Raw genomic sequence first — 19969 nt, forward strand, 5'->3', positions numbered from 1 at the left:
TGCAATTAAATTAAAACTGGGAAAGGTCAAAAGAAATAGGCCTATTTAATAAATGAAAACAATGGGGAATAATGAGGACGTTATCAAATTAATGTCAGGGGAATCATTTCAGTGGGAAACAGGTATTTTTATTCAATGTCAATGCTATTAATTTATTGTTAGGGCTTGTGGGGAGAAAATTATAAAATCTTTTTAAATATGAATGTTTTTTTATTCAATGTTAGAGATGGTAGACAACAGATTCATACTGTAGGTCTGTTGTATTAAGCAGATAAGCTATTAGTTTAATATCCGGGCATTTTATTGACCGGTGTTTTATTTAGTACATATAAATGCTACTTATATACCACTGGGCTATTGTGAGGGGTAGGTCTCTTTAGTAAGTAAGAATACTAGTAATTTTTTAATGCTAAGGCTTTTTTCTGCAAATTAGTTTTATATATTAAATGGTAACAATTTAAGAAGCAAACCAGATGTTAATGATAAAAACAGTGTTATAACAATAAAATATAATAAATAACAAAATATAAAAGACAAATACTCCAGCAGTTAGAACTGTAACTTTCCTTAATAGTATCCATGTCTTCTCAAAGAAAAAGTGTCTAATAACTTCTAAAATATACAGTATGTTATGTATCCCATCCTTGCTGGCGGGTCGCCAGAACGTACGCGCTGGCGACCCGCCAGCAGCCTCGCCAGCGAGGAGACTGAGACGCACGTGCGTCTCAGTCTCCGTCGCTGGCGCGACGGAAAACCCTGTCCGTCTCCGCCTCAGGGAGACGGACAGGGTTAGGGGGGGTTAGGGGGGGTGCGGGCAGGCGGCGGGGACCCCGGGTTACCGCCGGCAAGCCGGCGGGGACCCGGGGGAACGGATCGAAGCGCCGTCGGAAGGGGACGCGCGCGCCTCTCGTGCGCGCGCGTCCCCTTCTCACCATCGCCATGGCGCTGGCGGGGGATGGCGGCTGGCGACGCCAGCGCCATCCCCTGCAAAGATGGACCCTGACCCATCTGTATGTACAGTACTGATTGTACAGTAATAGTGCAATGAAGTCTAAATTTAAAAACACTGTTGTTAAGGCCACATGATAAAAAATTCAAAAAATGAAGAGCACCAGCAATAGTAGCAGTTGCCACAAAATGAATTCAGAAAAATGGAGCACCTCAGGAAACCCTGTGTGTCATACTCAAATCTTAAGAGATGTGGTTCTCAGTATTAATACATAGTTAATGAGTTTATCTCTTTCTATAGACTCTTTATTATCAAGAGCGTGGCCACAATGCCTAATTACTTAAAATGTAAACCATATACAAGTTATAAATGTATCTAATTTTCATAAACCAAACACCTATAGACTTAAATTTCTGTAGTATAAGTAAACAGGCCTTAAGACAATCTGACCTACAGTATTCATTCAGAAATTGTTTGCTGGAAGGCCAAGAGTTTTAACAATGTGACTGTCTCATGGTATAAATATAAATCTGTTTGGTCTGAACTCTTGGGGTTAATTATAAACCTGGAATCAGTGTAACATCTGTAGTAAAGTCACAATCTCCAACATGAAAACACTCACTGACTCTAATATTTATAAGCTGCATAAGAGCAAAAACCTTATGAATTACATAAAATGTCTAAGGCCATCAAGAGCAAGGAGGGCTCGGGTATTGGGTAGCTAAAATAAAGGGGGGAACCACAAACACAAAGGGGTGCCTCCAGCTGCAAAGATATACATGTATTCCCCAATGCAACTCAGCAAAAGAGGTCAATGTCGTCCCTCAGCAACTGAAAAGGGCAAATGCGGGATCCCTCCAACAATCCCGACCATGGATAAAGAGTAGCTTCTCCTCTTGTCGCCCCTGAACACATCCATGTTTTGACTATAAGAATCTTCTTGCTGTTTGCAGTATATTGGGAAAAACAAACATTTTTATAGTAAGACTATCAAACCCTATCAGAAACATAAAATAAAGGACCATTCCACTGAATTTCAAAGCATTACTCATTCTATCATTATGGTCTCATAGCTTTTACTTCCAAGGCCACCAAACATGTGTGCTTGGGAGACAAAGGGGGTGATTTAGATAATAACTCCTGAGAAGAGAGATGTTATGGATATACACCTTCCTCATATTGACACCACAAGGTTAAAATGATTTATTTAAAATAGCTTTTTTCATGTGAAGTGTGAAAAAATATTTTTACATTTATGATTAGAGGTGGTAACCCTTGCTTTGTATTGTATTAAATTCTTTGAACAGTTCCCAAGCTACAGTATAGTAGTACTGTTTATATCTAATACTTATTTGGAACCTTTAACTAATAGAACCTTTAGATATGGCTCTAAAAGTGTGTTCATACAGTGCAATTTACTTTCTATTCAATCCCTATTGAATCGGGATCGCGTGTACACATTCGATTTAGACTATGTAGTACAGATTTGTAATACCGGTATATAGTATTGCCTGCACAGTCTATTTTTCTATTTAATTTCGATGCCGCAGGGACTTGCATCAGGATTAAATGGAAATTGAAGGCATTTGATTTCTGTTCAATTTCGATCCGATTTGATTTTTCTTATACATTATAAGCAAAATTGAGTAGAAAAATAGAACTCAACTGACCTTTACATACCCCTATTTATTTATTTCTTATCCTTGGCACTGATTTTAAATATTGACCCTAAAATGCATAAGATACAATATAAATCAAAACACTATGCTTTATTGCAGTGGTTCAAAAATAAATAGCATATTTGTATTGCAGCAACCCTACTCTAAAGGTGCCCATACACTAGTAAGATTTATCTTCAGATCTGGCTGGTTGCAACAAAAACATGGTTATGGATGAGTGACAGTTTGCCAGTTTTCCAGCATTTCCAAGCAAATGGTCAACTGTCATTTGCTCTCATCCATAACCAGGATTTTCTTCCAACCAGCCAGATCTGAAGATAAATCTGCGTGTGTATGGCCACCTTAAATGTTTTTTATTGATAAATTTAGAACAAAAATATTAAATTAAGTAAATTGTGCCCACCTGTCATCCATAGGTTCAGATATGTGGTGAAGGCAGGCAGCCCCCCCAAAGACCTCACCCACTCCTCTCCAATTTACATCTCTGACCTTATATCCCTTTACACTCCAACTCGTCCCCTTCACTCTGCTAACACCTGTCGGCTCTTCTGCCGACTTATTACTTCCTCCCACTCCTACCTCCAAGATTTTTCACATGCTGCTCCTTTACTCTGGAATACTCTACCTCTCACCCTCAGACACCCACTTCTATACAGAACTTCAAACGGGCTCTTAAGACCCATTTCTTCACCAAACCCAGCAAACTGTCCTCCTAACCTTCTGTTCCTCACCCTGTCTACCCCTCCTGTGTCACCCCTGTCTGTCTGCCCCTCCTCTTTAGCTCTCACGAGCAGGGACCTCTTACCTCATGTGTTTCAGTAGTCTTCGACTGCACTAAAGCAGGCTGTGCTGCCACCTGGATACTTATGTTGCAGTTCCTGTAATCAATTGCCCTGTATTTGTCCTGTATTATCTTCAACTGTAAGTCACTGTTTTCCTGTTTTGATTATGTGTACTCTGTAAATGGGCGCTGCGGAACCCTTGTGGCACCATATAAATAAAGGATAATAATAATAATAATAATAATAATAATAATAATGAGGATGTGACATGCACTACTCTGACTGGACCCGGAGGGAGGCTCAGCTGTCTCCGCCCCTGCACGCCCATTCTATACACAGCAGCCAATAGGCTGTTTGTATCGTATATTCAATGGGCTCATCACTTGCCGCTGCCCGCTTGGCCATGCACAGACAGGTGCCGCCCATAATAGGTACCGCCCCTAGGCCCGTGCCTCACGAACCTAGTGACAGATCTGGCCCTGGGTGGAGGACAAAGTTATGCTTCTGCAGGGGCAAACGCAGGATTTTCAGAAGGGGGTTTCCAGAGGGGCGGAGCAAAGCACGGAGATGGACACCTTAGGTGACCCAGTATATGCTTTGATGTCCCGCTGGTGGTATGGGGTATTATATCAACCGCTCAGCATGTAGGGCCTGGATCAGTAAATTCCACTAATTATCCTTTACTGCACAGATGGTGGGAGATGAGGTGGGAGCAGGGGGCATTGGGCTGAATGAAGGGGCCCTGATACATAAAGTCCGGGGTGGTAGAAGATGTTTAATACGCAGAGGAAGGGTGTATAGTGGAGTAGGCTTATTAATCATAATTTTCTGGTCGGAGGACAACTTGCTTGACTGCAGATATCTCCAGTTCCCGGAAATAGATTTCTTAGATTTTAATGTAATTAAAAACTAGAGAATCCCACCTACCAAATGGTATTGAGAACTAGGGGATCAGACTTCAGGAGGCAGAGCAATCTGCCAACGAGTATATAAAACTACATACCAGGTGTATGGAGCTGGAGCAGTAACCAGCTGCTGGAAGGCTGATATCTCTGGTTCTGAGTACAGGAGAGACAAGCTTCTAGTGTCCATCAAAGGGGGAGAGTCCCAGCTTTTGTAATATACCCTCAGATAAACTCTAATTCAGACAGAACCTGAAATATCTGACTGGGAAGAGCAATTAAAAGGCTTGGATGGGGACCACTTCTTTGAAGTCAGATATCTCCGGTTCCCAAGGTCCGATTTTAAAAATTCTTGTACTCATGGAAAGAGGGGCCCTTAGACTCCTGGGGGGTTTTCTGGGTACTCGGAAACCCCCCCTGCGTGCGCTACTGCTCTGATTATCCTTAAGTTTTTTTGTTTGGCAGTCACTATCAATGGTTTTGACAATCACCTGGATCTGGACCTGAGGTATCCTTACAAGAGCACCAGGGTGCATAAGCTCCCAGTTTGCGAATCACAACTGTAGTGTATTTTCATCACTGTAAATGCATGCTGTGCATCCTGGGAGATGATGTCCAGCTGATTGGCTGGCTGATTATCACTGTAAATGCAGGCTGTGCATCCTGAGTGATGATGTCATGCTGAGGGGACTTTCTTCCTGGTTAGTGTCACTTATTTTCACTTAGTGTCTGCCTCATGGTGAATAAAGACCTGTGTTACATCCATGCTGCAGGTGTGCTCCTGATTCTGCAACTATACACATCTACATGGTGTCAGAAGAGGGTTTGACATGGCACACGGTCTGAGAAGAATAGATCTGCTGATATTTGATGAAAACATTACTGACAACTGGCTGAGGTTTAAAAGGGAATGGCACGTGTACTGCATGCAGGTCTTTCAGACAAATCAAAAAAAGTCCAGGCATACATGCTGCTTAACCTCGCAGGCACCGATGCTGTGGACAAGTCAGCTGCTTTTGTATATGCTGATGGAGAAGATAGAGAGGATCCTAACACCACAGCACAAACCAAAAGGGTGACGACACCATACAGTCCTATGCCTCCACGCTAAAGCTGCTGGCAAAGAAGTGCAATGTCGGTATCCTCACAGACGAGCTCATCCGTGACAGAATTGGATGCGGCATACGCAGTGACAAGGTACGTGCGCACTGCGCAGCTGCTGCGGGAGAAGGGCCTCACATTAGAAACTGCCATAAGCATCTGTATGCTACATGAACAGTCTGAAAATGGCACAAGGGAGCTAAAAAAGGACGCTGAGGTGTGAGTCATGGCGGCCGTTCCACACCGATCCTCCACATGTGGGCACTACGCAGCACAGCACCCTCCTGGCAGGCAAAGCTGTCCTGCATATGATAAATAATATAATGCATGTGGCAAATGGAATCATTTTGCAAGGTGCTGCCACTCCAAAGATCAAACTTCCATAAAGCAACAGTCACGCTATAGCCACCCACCCAGCCGAATAACCAGGTTGAAACGGAGCCAGGGTATGACACAATTCGCATGACAGTATGTGACAGTGTAAAATACTTGGATGAGAAGGGAGAAATATTTATCAAGCTGAAAGCAATGCACATGAATAAGGTGGCTACAGTCAAAATAGACTCAGGAGCGAAGTGCAATGTCATGTCCTACAACTGCGTGAAATAGATCCAACTGCACAGATAAACCCACAAGACAAGATCATCTTGATAGCATATGGTGGCCAAATCATCACCACACTGGGTACCGCACAGATACAGTTTACCCGTGCTGATTTGCTATTCCACATGGTGGATCAGCAGGTCAAATCACTGTTAGGCCTCCCTGACAGTATGAAGCTAGGCCTTCTCAAATTGGGACCAGAGGTACACGCAATACAGATGACCATTCTAGAAATTAAAGACTTTCAGGACTTATTTGATTGCAATACACTTGGCAAGCTTGAAAGACAAAGTTTTCCAATAGATCCACATAATGACTCAATTGGGTGTCATTGCCCCCATAGTGGAAGCAACACAGTGGTTGTCCGCCATGGTGGACGCATCAAAAAAGATGGGACTGTACGTTTTTGCATTGATCCAGTACACTTGAACAAAGAACTTCTGCGTCCATATCACCCTCTCCGCATTATCAAGCAAGTGATTGCTGACATGCCTGGTGCCACAGTCTTCAGTACTCTAGATGCAAAGTGCGGCTTGTGGCAAATCCCTTTGGACAGAACTTCATCTCTGTACACTGCTTTCTTGACCCCAATAGGACAGTATGTCTTCCTCCACACGGCCCATGGAATCACTACGGGCAGAGAGGTCTTCCAGCATTGTATGGAGCAACTGTTTGCTGGCTATCCCTGCAACATCATCATCAACGACATCCTGATATGGGGCCATACTATGGAAGAACACGACCAACGACTTCACCAGGTGCTTGAGCGGCCCGTGCTTTGAACCTCAAGCTCAACCCAGACAAATGTAAGTTCAGAGTTACAGAAGTGGCATACAGATGGAAGCGGGCTCCCTCTTGCTGGCAAATCGCCAGACTGTCTCTGCTGGTGATCCTCCAGCAGCGAGGCGCTCCATCTGACTGAGACGCGCGTGTGTCTCAGTTTCTGGGTGGCGGGTCGACGGGAACCCTGTCCGTCTCTGCTTCAGGGAGATGGACAGGGTTAGGGGGGTGCGGGGAGGCGGCGGGGACCCCGGGGGAAGCGCCATTGGAAGGGGACGTGCGCTCTTCGCGTGCGTGCGCGTCCCCTTTCGCATATCAGATGGCGGCTGGCGGGGGATGGCGGCTGGCGATTCTGCCGCCATCCCCTGCAAAGACCTGAATAAGTTCACTGCCATCCTGCAAATGCCGCTTCCAGCTGACCAACAGGCACTACAGCGCTTCCTGGGGATGATCAACTACTTTTCCAAGTTTGTTCTGCAATACAGTGAAACCACTGCGCCTCTGTGGCAGCTGCTCTGTCAGGACTCAAAATGGTGTTGGTTGGACACACACTTGGCTGCTGTTGATTGATTGAAGACCATGCTGACAAATCCATCGGTCCTGCAATACTTCAACGTGCATGACCCGGTTGTCCTCTCCGCCGACGCCTCACAGAGTGGTCTATGGGATGTGTGCCTCCTACACCTCAGGCCAGTGACTTGCTTCCAGGGCCCTCACCAATACTGAAACAAGGTATGCACAAATTGAGAAAGAATTGTTGGCACTGGGGTTCGCCTGCAACCGTTTCCATGACTTCATCTATGGCCGTCCTGTCACAGTGGAAACTGACCATCAGCCCCTCATCATTATACTGAAGAAGCCCATCCACTCCACCTCCTCCCGTATTCAGGGCATGATGCTCAAGCTGCAGCGGTACAACCTGGATGTCGTATACAAGCCAGGCAAGGAAATGTACATTGCTGATGCTCTATCTAGAGCCTTCCTTTCGACTACTGACATGAACAATGCAGAGGATGTCTATGAGGTCATGGCTGTGGAGGTGCTCCCTACCAAGTGGCTTGAAGAGCTGCATGCTGCCACACTTTCAGCAGGCAAGTCTCTCTGCTGTGATCCTCAATGGCTGGCCATCCTCTTCCAAGGAACTGCCGCACTGTCTTCACCCCTTCTACTGTATGAGAGATGATCTCACCGTGTCTGATGGTATCATCCTGCGGGGTCACTGCTTTGTCATCCCGGCTTCCATTCAAACATTCTACACCCAGCAGATCCACCAGAGACATGCCAACCTGGAGGCCACCATGCGTAGGGCCCATGAAAATGCATTCTGGCCCTCCATGTACGGTGACATTGACCGTGCTGTTTCACTATGTGCACCCTGCAATGCTTTACCTCCACACCAGCCAAGGGAGCCCATGTTGCTACATGACATTCCTGAGCTTCCATGGTCCATTCTGGCAGCTGATTTATTTGAATGGAGGGGGAAGGAGTATCTGGTACTAGTTGACTCCTATTCAGGATGGTTCGAGATAAACTACTTGCCCAGCACCAATATGGTGCTCGGCAATGGTCATATGGTAATTTCAAAGCTGAAAAGACACTTTGCAGCACATGGTACCCCACAACAGCTGATCAAGGATTTTGCAAACACATGGGACTTCCAGCACATCACTAGTAGTCTGCACTACCCACAGTCCAATGGCTTGGCAGGGCGTGCAGTCCACTCTGCAAAACACCTAATGGAGAAGTGTGCACGAGATGGATCAGACATATACTTGGCACTGCTAAACCTGAGAAACACACCCCTAGATGGACTCCCATCCCCTGTACAATGCCTATTAGCACGGCGCACCCGCATAGGCATCCCAATGGCAAAGCAGCTCCTGCAACCCAGAGTAAAGTAGAGCCACAGGTACGGGAAATCATCAGCAAGTGCACAATGGCTGCCAAGGCTTCTTATGACAGATCAGCATACTGTTTGCCACCAATGTCTCAAGGTAGCTAGTCCGCATTCAAACCGAGCAGATTTTGAAAGAATGGCAGTGGTTCAGCAGACTGAAAATGGACTTTTCCATACAAGGAGTTGGTTAATCCAGTGCACAGAACCTAAAATGCTGATGGTATTCCCTAGGGACCCCACAAGGAAGATTAGACTTCGCTGTGAAAAGCACAATGGTTGTGTCCGTTTGACTGGGATTCCTAGTACATACTACTTATGCAGATATACATTGAAGCTTAGACTGGAACTTGCTGAACTGGAATTAAAGTCATGCTGGAGTTAACTGTACAACTAGACCAGACTTGAACTGGCTGATCCAGAATATCGGGAAGCAGGAGTACTAGAAATGTACTCAGCGGGGGCTGGCAACTTTCAGCCTGGGTGAAACAAAAACAAGCACACCACCCACTGCTGTTGTGCCCCCCTCCCCCCCCCAGTGTGCAGTAAGGATTAAACAGCTGCTGGTGCAGCAGATATTCCATAACAGATGGGTTCCGGATGATTGCCAGGCAGGGGATCCCGACGGTCAGTAACATTGTCGGAATCCGGTACTTATGTAGTATCTGGGCGTCCGATTTTGTGATTGTATGCCTTACCTTAAGGCATACAATCAGATGCGATGCGATTCGATGCGATTTTGCATAGGATTTAATGTTAAGAAGGTCCTGTTCATTTCCCCACTATCCAAGTGGGCATAGAGTTGATTTTATATAGCGTGGCGAGCGCAGCGAGCCACCGAGCCCGAAGCGTGGCGAGCAGACGCATATTTCTTAAAAAGTATTCTGTGTCCTCGGTGGCTCGCTACGCTCGCCACAGGTTTATATCCAACTCCATGCCCACTTGGATAGTGGGGAAAGGAAAAGGACTTCTTTTTCCCATTGAATTCTATGTTAAAATGGACTCAGACCATTTTAACATTGAATCCTATGGAAAAATCTTGACCATCGCATCGCATACGATTTGGTCGCATGCGATGCGATGCGATCCGATCCGATTTCTAAATCGGACGCCCAGACACTACATAAGTACCCGGAATCCTGACTGCCGGTGCTCTGACGGGGGGATCCCAACTCACAGGGGCTATTCTCCCATCTATTGGTCCATGACCCCAATAGATGGAGAATAGGGGCTTCTTTGCGCTCACCCCCTTGTTAGAGCACCGGCTGTAAGGTGCATTCAACCAGTCGCAGTCCCAGTCCCAGGACACTGAAATGGGACCTCCCAGGCATACACTGGTACTCAAAGTCCAGACTGGTTTATAATATTAGAACAGGGAACATTAAATGCAGGATCAGGCTGGAATTTATTACACACGGATGCTGAAGGACTGGGCTTATGGGAACCAATGTTGAATGCAGGTGTCTGGAGCAGATATAGCAGAACTGACACTTGGAAGTAAACTTGACACTGAGTCTGTGTACAGATGTTGGAACTGTGGCTAAAAATAGCTAATGTAGTCCTGCAGCATCAGGACACTGGAGGAACACATCAGGCTGGGAAAACAGGAGCAGCTCACAGGAAGTATTCACAACTCACAAGGAACAGATACTTTCTCAGACTAAAATGTTCTGCAGACTGGTAGCTTGTAAGCACTGATGAGTAGAAGTAATGAACTGAAGCAGGTATAAGGCCTGCAGGCCCCCCTGCAGGCCGCACCAGCTCCGGGTTAACCCCCCCCCCCTCACTGACTCTCCCCCGGCCTCACTGACTGACTCTCCCCCCCTGCCACCAACACCCACGCTGGCTCTCCCTACAGGAAGATGGCCTGTTGAGTCCTTCAAGATGGTGCTGCAAATGGCTGCCAGGGAACTGTGCACTCAGCCATATGTAACCCGTGTCTCCTGTGTTATAACTGTACTTTCTTTGCTATAACTGTACTGTATCTGCTTATACTGATACTTACCTGGCTGCTGCAATGACCAGTGACGCACTGGATGGTTGCCTAGGCACTGTGCAGCTCGAGGGGTATGTGTTCCCTGTGTCATAACTGTACTGTCTCTGCTTATATTGTTACCTACCTGGCTGCTGCAATGACTAGTGGCGCCGCTGATGGCTGCCTAGGCGCTGTGCAGCTCGGCAGGTATGTGTTCCCTGTGTGATCACTGTACTGTATATTCCTAGTATATGCACGTATATACTGTATGGACAATAAAGTTGATTCTGATCCCTTTTGCAGTCCCTGTACACATTTTACATGTAAATGTGTGCACATCACTTCACTGTGTGGTATCAAAAAACTTCCTTTGTGTTGTAGGTAAACATAACATTTTTGCAAATGACCTTCAAATCTTTAGTTATAATGTTGAACAATGAAATGTAACATTAGGTGCTAAAATATAACATCAATAGCAAGTTTACACTGTATAATATACACTAATTAAAAATATTTATTTGAAATTTGATCTTCCAGAACCTGTGGGGAATATGTACTTGAAAGCACCTGCCCTGCTACTCTTTGGGAATCAATCATGTGGGTGTGGAGAGTAGCTGCACTAAGATGACATTTACATATAAATTAAAAAAAACTAACAGACTCCATCAGCTCCATCCATCTTTTGCAAGATTAGTTTTTTATGAAATGTATGTTTTCCATTAACAAGATTTTAAGATTGTCAAGGATTGTTCATTTAACCTCTTCACAGCTGAATGCAAATGATGTTCTGCAAATTATTTGTTTGACGAAAATATTTTAAAGTAATGTTGTTTTCAATGTTCTTTTTATTTCTGTCTTTAATTTATGCGGTAGTGGTTCCTAAACTTTTTTGAATCACAGCAGCCTAGAGTATTAAAATATTTTTCATGGCATCCATAGGCCAAAAGTTTTGTTACCAAAAAATCTAGAAAAAATAAAAATGAAATAAATAAATTGTGCTTATATGTTATTCTTAGCTCCAGTTATATGGTAAAGAACAGGAATCACTTTTGCTTATCCAGATATTTCCTAATTGAAAGCCACAAGCACTGGTTTTGGCTATTATGTACACCATAAACATGGCTCACCAACCCAAGGCACCCCTGCAAGTACTCTGAGGCACCCCAGGGAACCACGGCACATAGTTTGGGAACCACTGGCGTAGGGTATTCTTGTTAAAATGGGTGTGGTATGACGCTCCAACAGTCGAGATTCCGATGGTCAGTATACTGTACCAACTTTGTAATCCCTACTGCTGTTACTCTGACAGAGGGGTGAGCGCAACTAAGCCCAATGCAGGCTCGCTATGCTCACCACACTGCAGGCTCGATGGCTCGCTGTGCTCACCACAGGTTCTGTTCTCCTTCTATGGGTGTCATAGACCCCCACCAGGGAGAAAAGCCTGACAGGTGGAATTACGATACCGGTATACTGAGCATAGGAATCCTGACTGTTGGAGTGTCATCTGGTACCATTAAAACATTTATTCATGTGATCCCCCTATATGTGCCTAATAAATATAATTTGTTCCACTATTACCTAAACAGCAAAGAGATGAATATGGCTCAGTCCAAAGTCATCAGTGTGAAAAAAATTCCATCTATGCTGGGGGACCAGGAGAGAGTTGGAGATGCCCTTTAACAATAGTTAGGTTCTTTACTGGCAACTGTTCTGAATTAGCTTAAAGTTGCAAGCCCATAGAGCCATGGTAGCAATTACCTGTTGCCATTCAAAAATGGATTGTAAGGGGTAAATTTACTAAAGCTTCTAAAAATGGTTTATTTTTAGAAGCGTTAATAAATGTATCCCTAAAATGGGTGTAAATGGGAGAACAGATAAAAAATGGCCTTGTTTCCTGGTCTGCCTAGATTTCTGCCAAGTAAGTGGGCTGTGGGTAGTTTTCTCTGCCCACTTAGTTGTAAACATATTGGGCTAAATGTTATGCCGCCCAAGTTCGGTGGCAGTGCAGGATGCCGGCCGAACTCTGTTGTATTTTTAAAAGGACAATCGTTTAAAAAGCAAAATATGCCTTGTGAGTGATCGGCCCTTTAAAATTTTTTTGAGTAAAGCCACACAACCACCATACTCAGATGGCATTATATTTGGCCTAATGTCTTTTGCAGTATATATTAAAGTATATAGCACAGCAGGTATGCTCTATTAGACTATTACTACGTCATATTACATAGCAAAGCAGAATAGCCATCCGTGCATTATACTGTACATTGTTATAAGCTAAATAATGCCAATGTCATTTCTTTTTCAAAACAGCATTCTCCACCAGCATTACCTTTTAAATCTTGAGCCTGTCTTTTAGCATCAGTATGAACCCGGAAGCTTTTTTGTATAGAGCTCTTTGCTTCGTCTTTCAAGGATCCTTGTGGGCCAGTAACCTACATAAAAAAGCAAACATAACATTCAAATGTAATTTTAAATACTAGAACAAAACTAGACTAAAGCTGGGTACATGCTAAATGACATGCCGCCCAATCCTGTGTAGTGGAGTGACATATTGGGTACATCTCCCATGATATACGCACTCACATGGGTCACTAGTGACATCCTTCATTGGCCCTGCATCAGTGCAGATAAGGGATGTCACTAGCGATAACATGCTGCCGAATGTGCCATTGCACCCCGCATCACCAAGTGTGCTTGCACTTGCCGCATGCTGGGTCCCATCGGCAGCAATGTCAGACTGGATACACATCATTAAATGTGTACCCAGCTTACAGGTAAAATGACTTTGTACCAATGAATTTGTTCAACTAAATTAAGTACTTTTATATTTAAAAAAATGGGATCTACATCTGCCATGGGTGTCATATGAAAACCAGAATATCCACAGGTTCAGAATGTTGACATGGACAATACTGTAGGTTGACAGACAGCAGGGGCGGATTGGCAATAGAAGGCACAGGGATAATTCCAGAGGGGCCGTTGCATCTGTGGGGTTGCTTGTGTCTGGAAAAGGGTGACAGACTGGTGGTGTGGGTATGTTAGGCAGTTAATAGGTGGAATATTGGTATGGGTGTGTTAGGGGGTAGAAGGTTGCAGTTTGGCTATGTGGGCATGTAGAGGGGCAACTTTTTGAAACTTTAAATTCACAATCAGCCCATGGTACCTGGAAAGGGCATTGTAGTGGAATTAGCATAAAGTTTCAGACACACTGCCGGAAAAGACATACAGACCACTGCAACTGTCCAACTCAGAATCAGGCCCTCTGAAAAGGGATTCCGCCCCTTCAACAGACCAAACCCCCTGAACAGATCCCGCCTCCATGAGGTCTGCTTCCAAAAATATCCCAGGCCAGTTTTCCATCCCAATCCGTCTCTGACAGACAGTATGTCGATATTCTCAAATGTCAATATGGCTACAATGTCAACATTTCAGAATGTAAACATTTAACATCTTGACATTAGAATATCGACATAATAAACATGGTAACCTGCTGTCCATGTCGGTGATAATTAGTGGGTGTATACATTTAATGTGAACCCATTGCCTACAGTATGTTGACATTCTGACTATTGACCTTCTGACTGGATCCCACCTGCAATTTATATGCTAGTCTATGTACCGTCAATGCACCAAGTTTATATAAGGTCTACTGCCACTCAAATAAGCTTAAATAAGCCAGGTCATAAACTCCACAACAATTATCTAACATCTAAAATAAAAAATCCTTCCCAGCACATTAACGATGCGTAGCAGCGATGGCATTGCTGCCAGGTTCCATGCAATTAAATCGCATACACCTTGCTAAGCCAGGCTGGTCCTTGCTGCAATGCCTACAGTACTAAATGTACTGTAGGCATTGAGGCACATCTGATGGACACATCTGTAATAGCAGAAATTTAAAGAGATCTTGGTTGCATATTTTTGCAAAGAAATGATTAAGCTGCCAGACTCTTAGAAGTACTACTAAGTTGGTTGAGCAGTTACCCTTTTATATAGTTTTTCTAAGTGGCATTGATGGAACTAGCATTTGGAGGGCATGCTAATTCTTGTAGTGCCATTTGGAGGATCTAGGGGTGCGTTGACTCTCACTGTAGATATAATCTTTTATGTGCTATTATTATGTAGCATAACAATAAACAACAAAATGACCTAGAGTGGGTGCTATTATCATGTAGCTTAGGGACCGCCAGTATCAGAGAAGGCTTGACGAGGTCTGGCGACTTAACCAAATGTAGTATTGAAATCTCAATGCCGGAACTTTTTTTTTTTACTGTGCTGCGGTGAACATTTTCTCTTTTTACTTGTATGGAATATCTCCTTCCATTAATGCACCTGAGGTGTAAATTTTATTTAATATTTTTTAACATTTGCTTTAATAGCAATAAACATAGGGTAATCACAATTGTCATTACATTTTAAAGAAAATATTTCTGTATTAGATTTAATCTTCCTTCTAGCACACTGGGTGATTTTAAGCTGAAAGTAACTCACTTTTGTGTTTTGAGATACTTTTAGTTCAAAATTGTGTATTTATTTATTTACAGTTTCTCATATAGAGCAGCATTTTCCGTTGCGCTTTACAATTGGAAACAACAGTGATGAATCAAACTGGCTAGAAACAAACCAACATAGAGGTAGGAAGGCCCTAGAAAAACAATTTAGGGTAGCTTCCCAGCTATTCTATTCTTATAGATGATATCCTCCCGTTCTTTCGGGGTTTGGGGGTGTATTGCTAATAGGACCACACTGACCTTGGTGTTGGTCCCTATATGCAAAACAAGGTTTCTTTAAAAGCTCCTCAGATCATGTACTTCTGTCATAGGTGGAGGGAGAAGGGGTTACGAACCAATGTGACTGACCTGGTGACTGATTACTATGTGCATATCATGGTATCTTAATGGCTCCAATTCTCGGTATTCACACTCAATATGTGTAGAAATTGTTCTGACCTGGCACCAATTCCCTATGTTCCTGTAAGGGTTTCTTTGATACGTCTCAGCACTCGAATGGATTTCCAACACCAGACGCCAAGATATCCAAGAGTTAAATGATTTATTAAAAAATGATATTAAATTCCAACTTCAAAATTAATTAAAAAAGATGGAGTGAGGGACGGAGAACTCAAAAAAACCAACCCAAAAGCAGCCTTCTCATCCGGATTTGAGCAGGGTAACTGAGGGTGTGACCGATGGAAGTGGTCTATCTGGAAGTTTCCGTGCCTCACTCATAGCGCACCAATGCATTTCAAAGTAAATCCTTCCTGAGGATATCTTGGCGTCTGGTGTTGAAAATCCGTTAGAGTGCTGAGACGTATCAAAGAACATAGGGATTTGGTGCCAGGTCAGTACAATTTCTAAACATATTGAGTGTGAATACAGAGAATTGGAGCCTTAAAGATACCATGATATGCACATAGGGATCAGTTACCAGTCACATTGGTTCGTAACCCCTTCTCCCTCCACCTATGACAGAAGTACATGATCTGAGGAGTTTTTAAAGAAACCTTGTTTTGCATATAGGGACCAACACCAAGGTCAGTGTGGTCCTATTAGCAATACACCCCCAAATCCCGAAAGAACGGGAGGATATCATCTATAAGATTAGACCAGCGCTGGGAAGCTACCCTATATTGTTTTTCTTTGTCTGTATTTGTAGGAGTGGTGCTCCTGGATAGCGACCCAGCAGCGGTTAAATTAGCGCTGTTAAACTGAGAATCTTTTTGTTTGAAAGGTAGGAGGGCCCTGCTCGCAAGCTTACAATGTATGCCCCGGCGATGAGTGGCGAGCACTGATGCGCACTCCCGCATCATCGCCAGTCACTGGCATGCGTCCGGCTGTTTTACCAGCCGAGTGAACAACTTTTTATAGCCTTGTAGTATGGTCGAGTGGTTTACCCCCCTGTGAAAATTGCTGGGATGGGTGAAAATCGCTGTGTGTATGAACTAAGCGATTTGCCACCCATTGATTTGTACATCATTGCTTCTCATACATGCTGGGCAAAAACGCGAAGGGGAGTGTTCAATCCCGGCTGCTATTTGCAACAGGGGAAATGGCAGTGGCTGCATAATCAATGCTGTCTTTCCGACAGCATTGAAGAGGCAGATCCTCAGAACGGGCCCCGCTTTAAAAGCTGACGGGCCGTTTTGTCTATTTCGGCCGTGTATTGTTGCAATCACGGTCGAATCTCGACAATCCACAGCCGTTTATGCAGACACGCCTCCTTTTCGGCGATCGGCAGGCGGGACATTGAATCCCACCTGGTGATCTGCGGTTGAAAATGAAAATGGGCCAGGGTCACGGCTGTCGCAACGGATCGACAGTCGTGACCCGGGATTGAATACCCCCCTAAGTGTGTATGATGCTTTAAACTAGCAAAAAATATATTTTAAAATACATTCACAGTAAATAGTGAGTACTGGTGATTGTCATCATCATCATCATCATCGGATATCTAGTAACTGTCTCTAAAATGACTATAACTTTTTTCTGCCCCTAAATTATGCTATTTGAGATGTTGTTCTCATCCCTCATCTTAGAAAAATGATCCTGATCAAGGATTAAGCCTTGATAGCCATGATAATTATTTAAGTTGTTGCTTTGTAAATGTTTTGGCTATTAGCAATTACCATGTGTTCGATTCTTAGCAATAGCATATACGGGTTATCCACAACAATAAAGTCCTTAGAAGGAAGCATATTATTTACTCATGATTCACAGACATTATTTAAGTCATGGATTCAGCATATTAAGAACCACTTGTAAATGATAAACATTACAATGGCAGGCAATGCCAAACTACTATCTGTGGCCAGTAGCATATAATCAGATTTATAGAAGTACAAACTAAAGAGAAATGAGAGCTCATCTTGAAAATGCCATAAAATGTTGGGGACGAATTAAAAAAAATAGAGCCCTTTAACTGATAATAGTTTATAAACTAATATTATATACATAATGGAAAGTTTCAGCATGTTTCTGTTTTGAATAAGTGAATATAAGATTTCCAGCATGCTTTAGAAGCTTGGGATCAGTGGTGATTATTGTGGTGGGCAAGCTGGGATATTACCCCACCGATGATGCCTTCTCTGATGGCACATGAGCAGTCTTTCCCACCAATGCACATATACAAACTGTGCTTCTCAATAGCGGCTTGGGAGTGGCTAGGGGCTGGCAATTGATATTAACTATCTCCACAAGTGCTGGGCATGTCCCTTAAGGCCCCCATACACTAGGCAGGGCCGAATTTGTGCCTAGGCATGTGAGGCACCGGCCTCAGGGCGGCACCAATTAAGGGGCGGCAGGCAGGCTAGCATTCTGTTAAATAGCAGCATGGCACAGCGGGTGGGCAGCAGTAAGTGACGAGCGCCGCCGCCGCAGACATGAATTTTCATGTGTAGGCGGCAGCGCCGCTCGTCACCCGCCACTGCCCACCCACTGTGCCATGCACATTACATCATCACTTAGTGGCGGGGTCCGACGGTCCCCCTGCTCGTCCGGAAATGTCTCAGACTCACTGCTGCCGGCACCTTCCATTGGCTACTCTACACACACAGTCTATTGGCTGCTGTGTATCCAGCAGCTGAGCTGAGCGGCGCGCAGATCCTCCCTGCGCTCAGTCAGTCACAGTGTGAGAGAGACTGACGGAGAGTGAGACACACTGTGCTGTAAAACACTGTACTAATAATTGCCTCCCTCCCTCCGGGTCCTCCATACAGTGAGCAGTCCAGAGTGCTTAAAAAAATATTAAGGTGGGCTACAGTTAAATTTTAATAAAATATATAAATAATATTGAATATACATATATGATTACATTAAAATAGGAGGGGGGGACAAAAATGTTGTGCCTAGGGGCGGCCTGACCCCTAAATTCGCCCCTGACACTAGGGCGACTTGTCCTTAGGACAAGTCGCCCCCGACTTCCCCCTGAGCTTCCCCGGCTGCTCCCCGGGGGAGCTTGATTAGATTGGCACTTGATGTGCCATTTTTTACATGTGATAAATCGTCTAGATTTATCACATGTAAAAAACCCAGGGAGCAGGGGGGGGGGGGGCTACAGAGCAGGGCTGCTGGTGGGAGCAGGGGGGGGCTGGGGACGCTGCGGGGGGCACAGGCGGCATAGAGCCGGGCAGAGGGAGCCGGGAGCTGTCAGTGATAGAAAAAAAAGCTTATACAATGAATGGGCAGCCTGTGATTGGCTGAGCGCTCTCTCAGCCAATTGCTGACTGGCTGAGAGAGCACTCAGCCAATCACAGGCCGCCCATTTATTGTATGGGCTTTTTTTTAAAATTCAGTACTGACAGCTCCCGGCTCCCCCTGCCCGGCTCTATACCGCCTGTGTACCCCGCAGCGTCTCCAGCCCCCCTGCTCCCTCCACCACTAGGTCCCAAGTCGGGTGGTCGGACGTGCAGCAGGTCCGACCACCCGACGCAGATCCGATGTGCACGGGACCGCGAATCGGATCAGAGGGGACATCAAAACTAGCCGATTTTGGTCCGATTTCAGCCAGATCCGACTGATCTGGCCGAAATCTGACCAAAATCGACTAGTGTATGGGGGCCTTTAGAGTGATGATGGGGGCTGGGGGTGGAGGTGTATCACAAAACCACTAATCCAATTTTGAAAGTGCTCTCTTACCCCTCCAGTGCCAGACCCTCTGTTCTTCCTACAGTAAACACTAATGAGTGACCAATGCCATGGCTTGTTTCATGTATCATTAAGCTTAAAGTGAGCTTCCAAATGTTGGTGTGGTGCACACATCGGTATTACAGCCTAATACTAAAAGTGGGCCTTTCAACCCTTGCACATTTAGACAATGGATGCGCACAGGGTAAGGAATGTTTAACAGCATTTGCATAAATATGCAATTAGTGAATATAAATGTTTGCACGGTACTTGTTTCCTAGAAGGGCGCCCATCGCGGGCATCGCATGTACATCGCATGCCATTATAATGGCATGCGATGCGACCGATGCGATGGCCGCGATTTTACATGGAAATGCATGGTGAAATGTAAAATGCGTCGGTCGCATCGCATGCGGCCAAAATATCCCATGCGATGCGACCGACGCGATTACCGATTTTACATAGGGAACAATGTTAAATGGCCCAATTGACCCGATTTTACATAGGGGACAATGTTAAATGGCCCACAGACCCCAAATAGCCACCCTGAAGTGTGAAATGGCCTCCCCAATTGTTAATGCCACCCCACGATCAACGTCAACCCGAATCGTGGTGAGCGCAGCGAGCCCGCGTGGGGCGGCGGTACGCGTCCTCCGACCTTTTCATACCCCCACTATCCACGT

General features: G+C 44.7%; 1 protein-coding gene across 1 annotated transcript in view; it reads right to left on the reverse strand.

Annotated features, from left to right (window-relative positions):
* LAMA2 (laminin subunit alpha 2) overlaps positions 1 to 19969 on the reverse strand; it is a 727667-nt gene that overhangs the window by 168481 nt on the left and 539217 nt on the right. The window contains exon 41 of the mRNA XM_083176751.1: positions 12995 to 13097. Within this exon, the coding sequence (XP_083032877.1) occupies positions 12995 to 13097 (103 nt within the window). The remainder of the gene's footprint in view (positions 1 to 12994; positions 13098 to 19969) is intronic.

Source organism: Crinia signifera, chromosome 3 (assembly GCF_055691185.1).
Source record: "Crinia signifera chromosome 3, ASM5569118v1, whole genome shotgun sequence".
In the NCBI taxonomy this organism is placed as follows: Eukaryota; Metazoa; Chordata; class Amphibia; order Anura; family Myobatrachidae; genus Crinia; species Crinia signifera.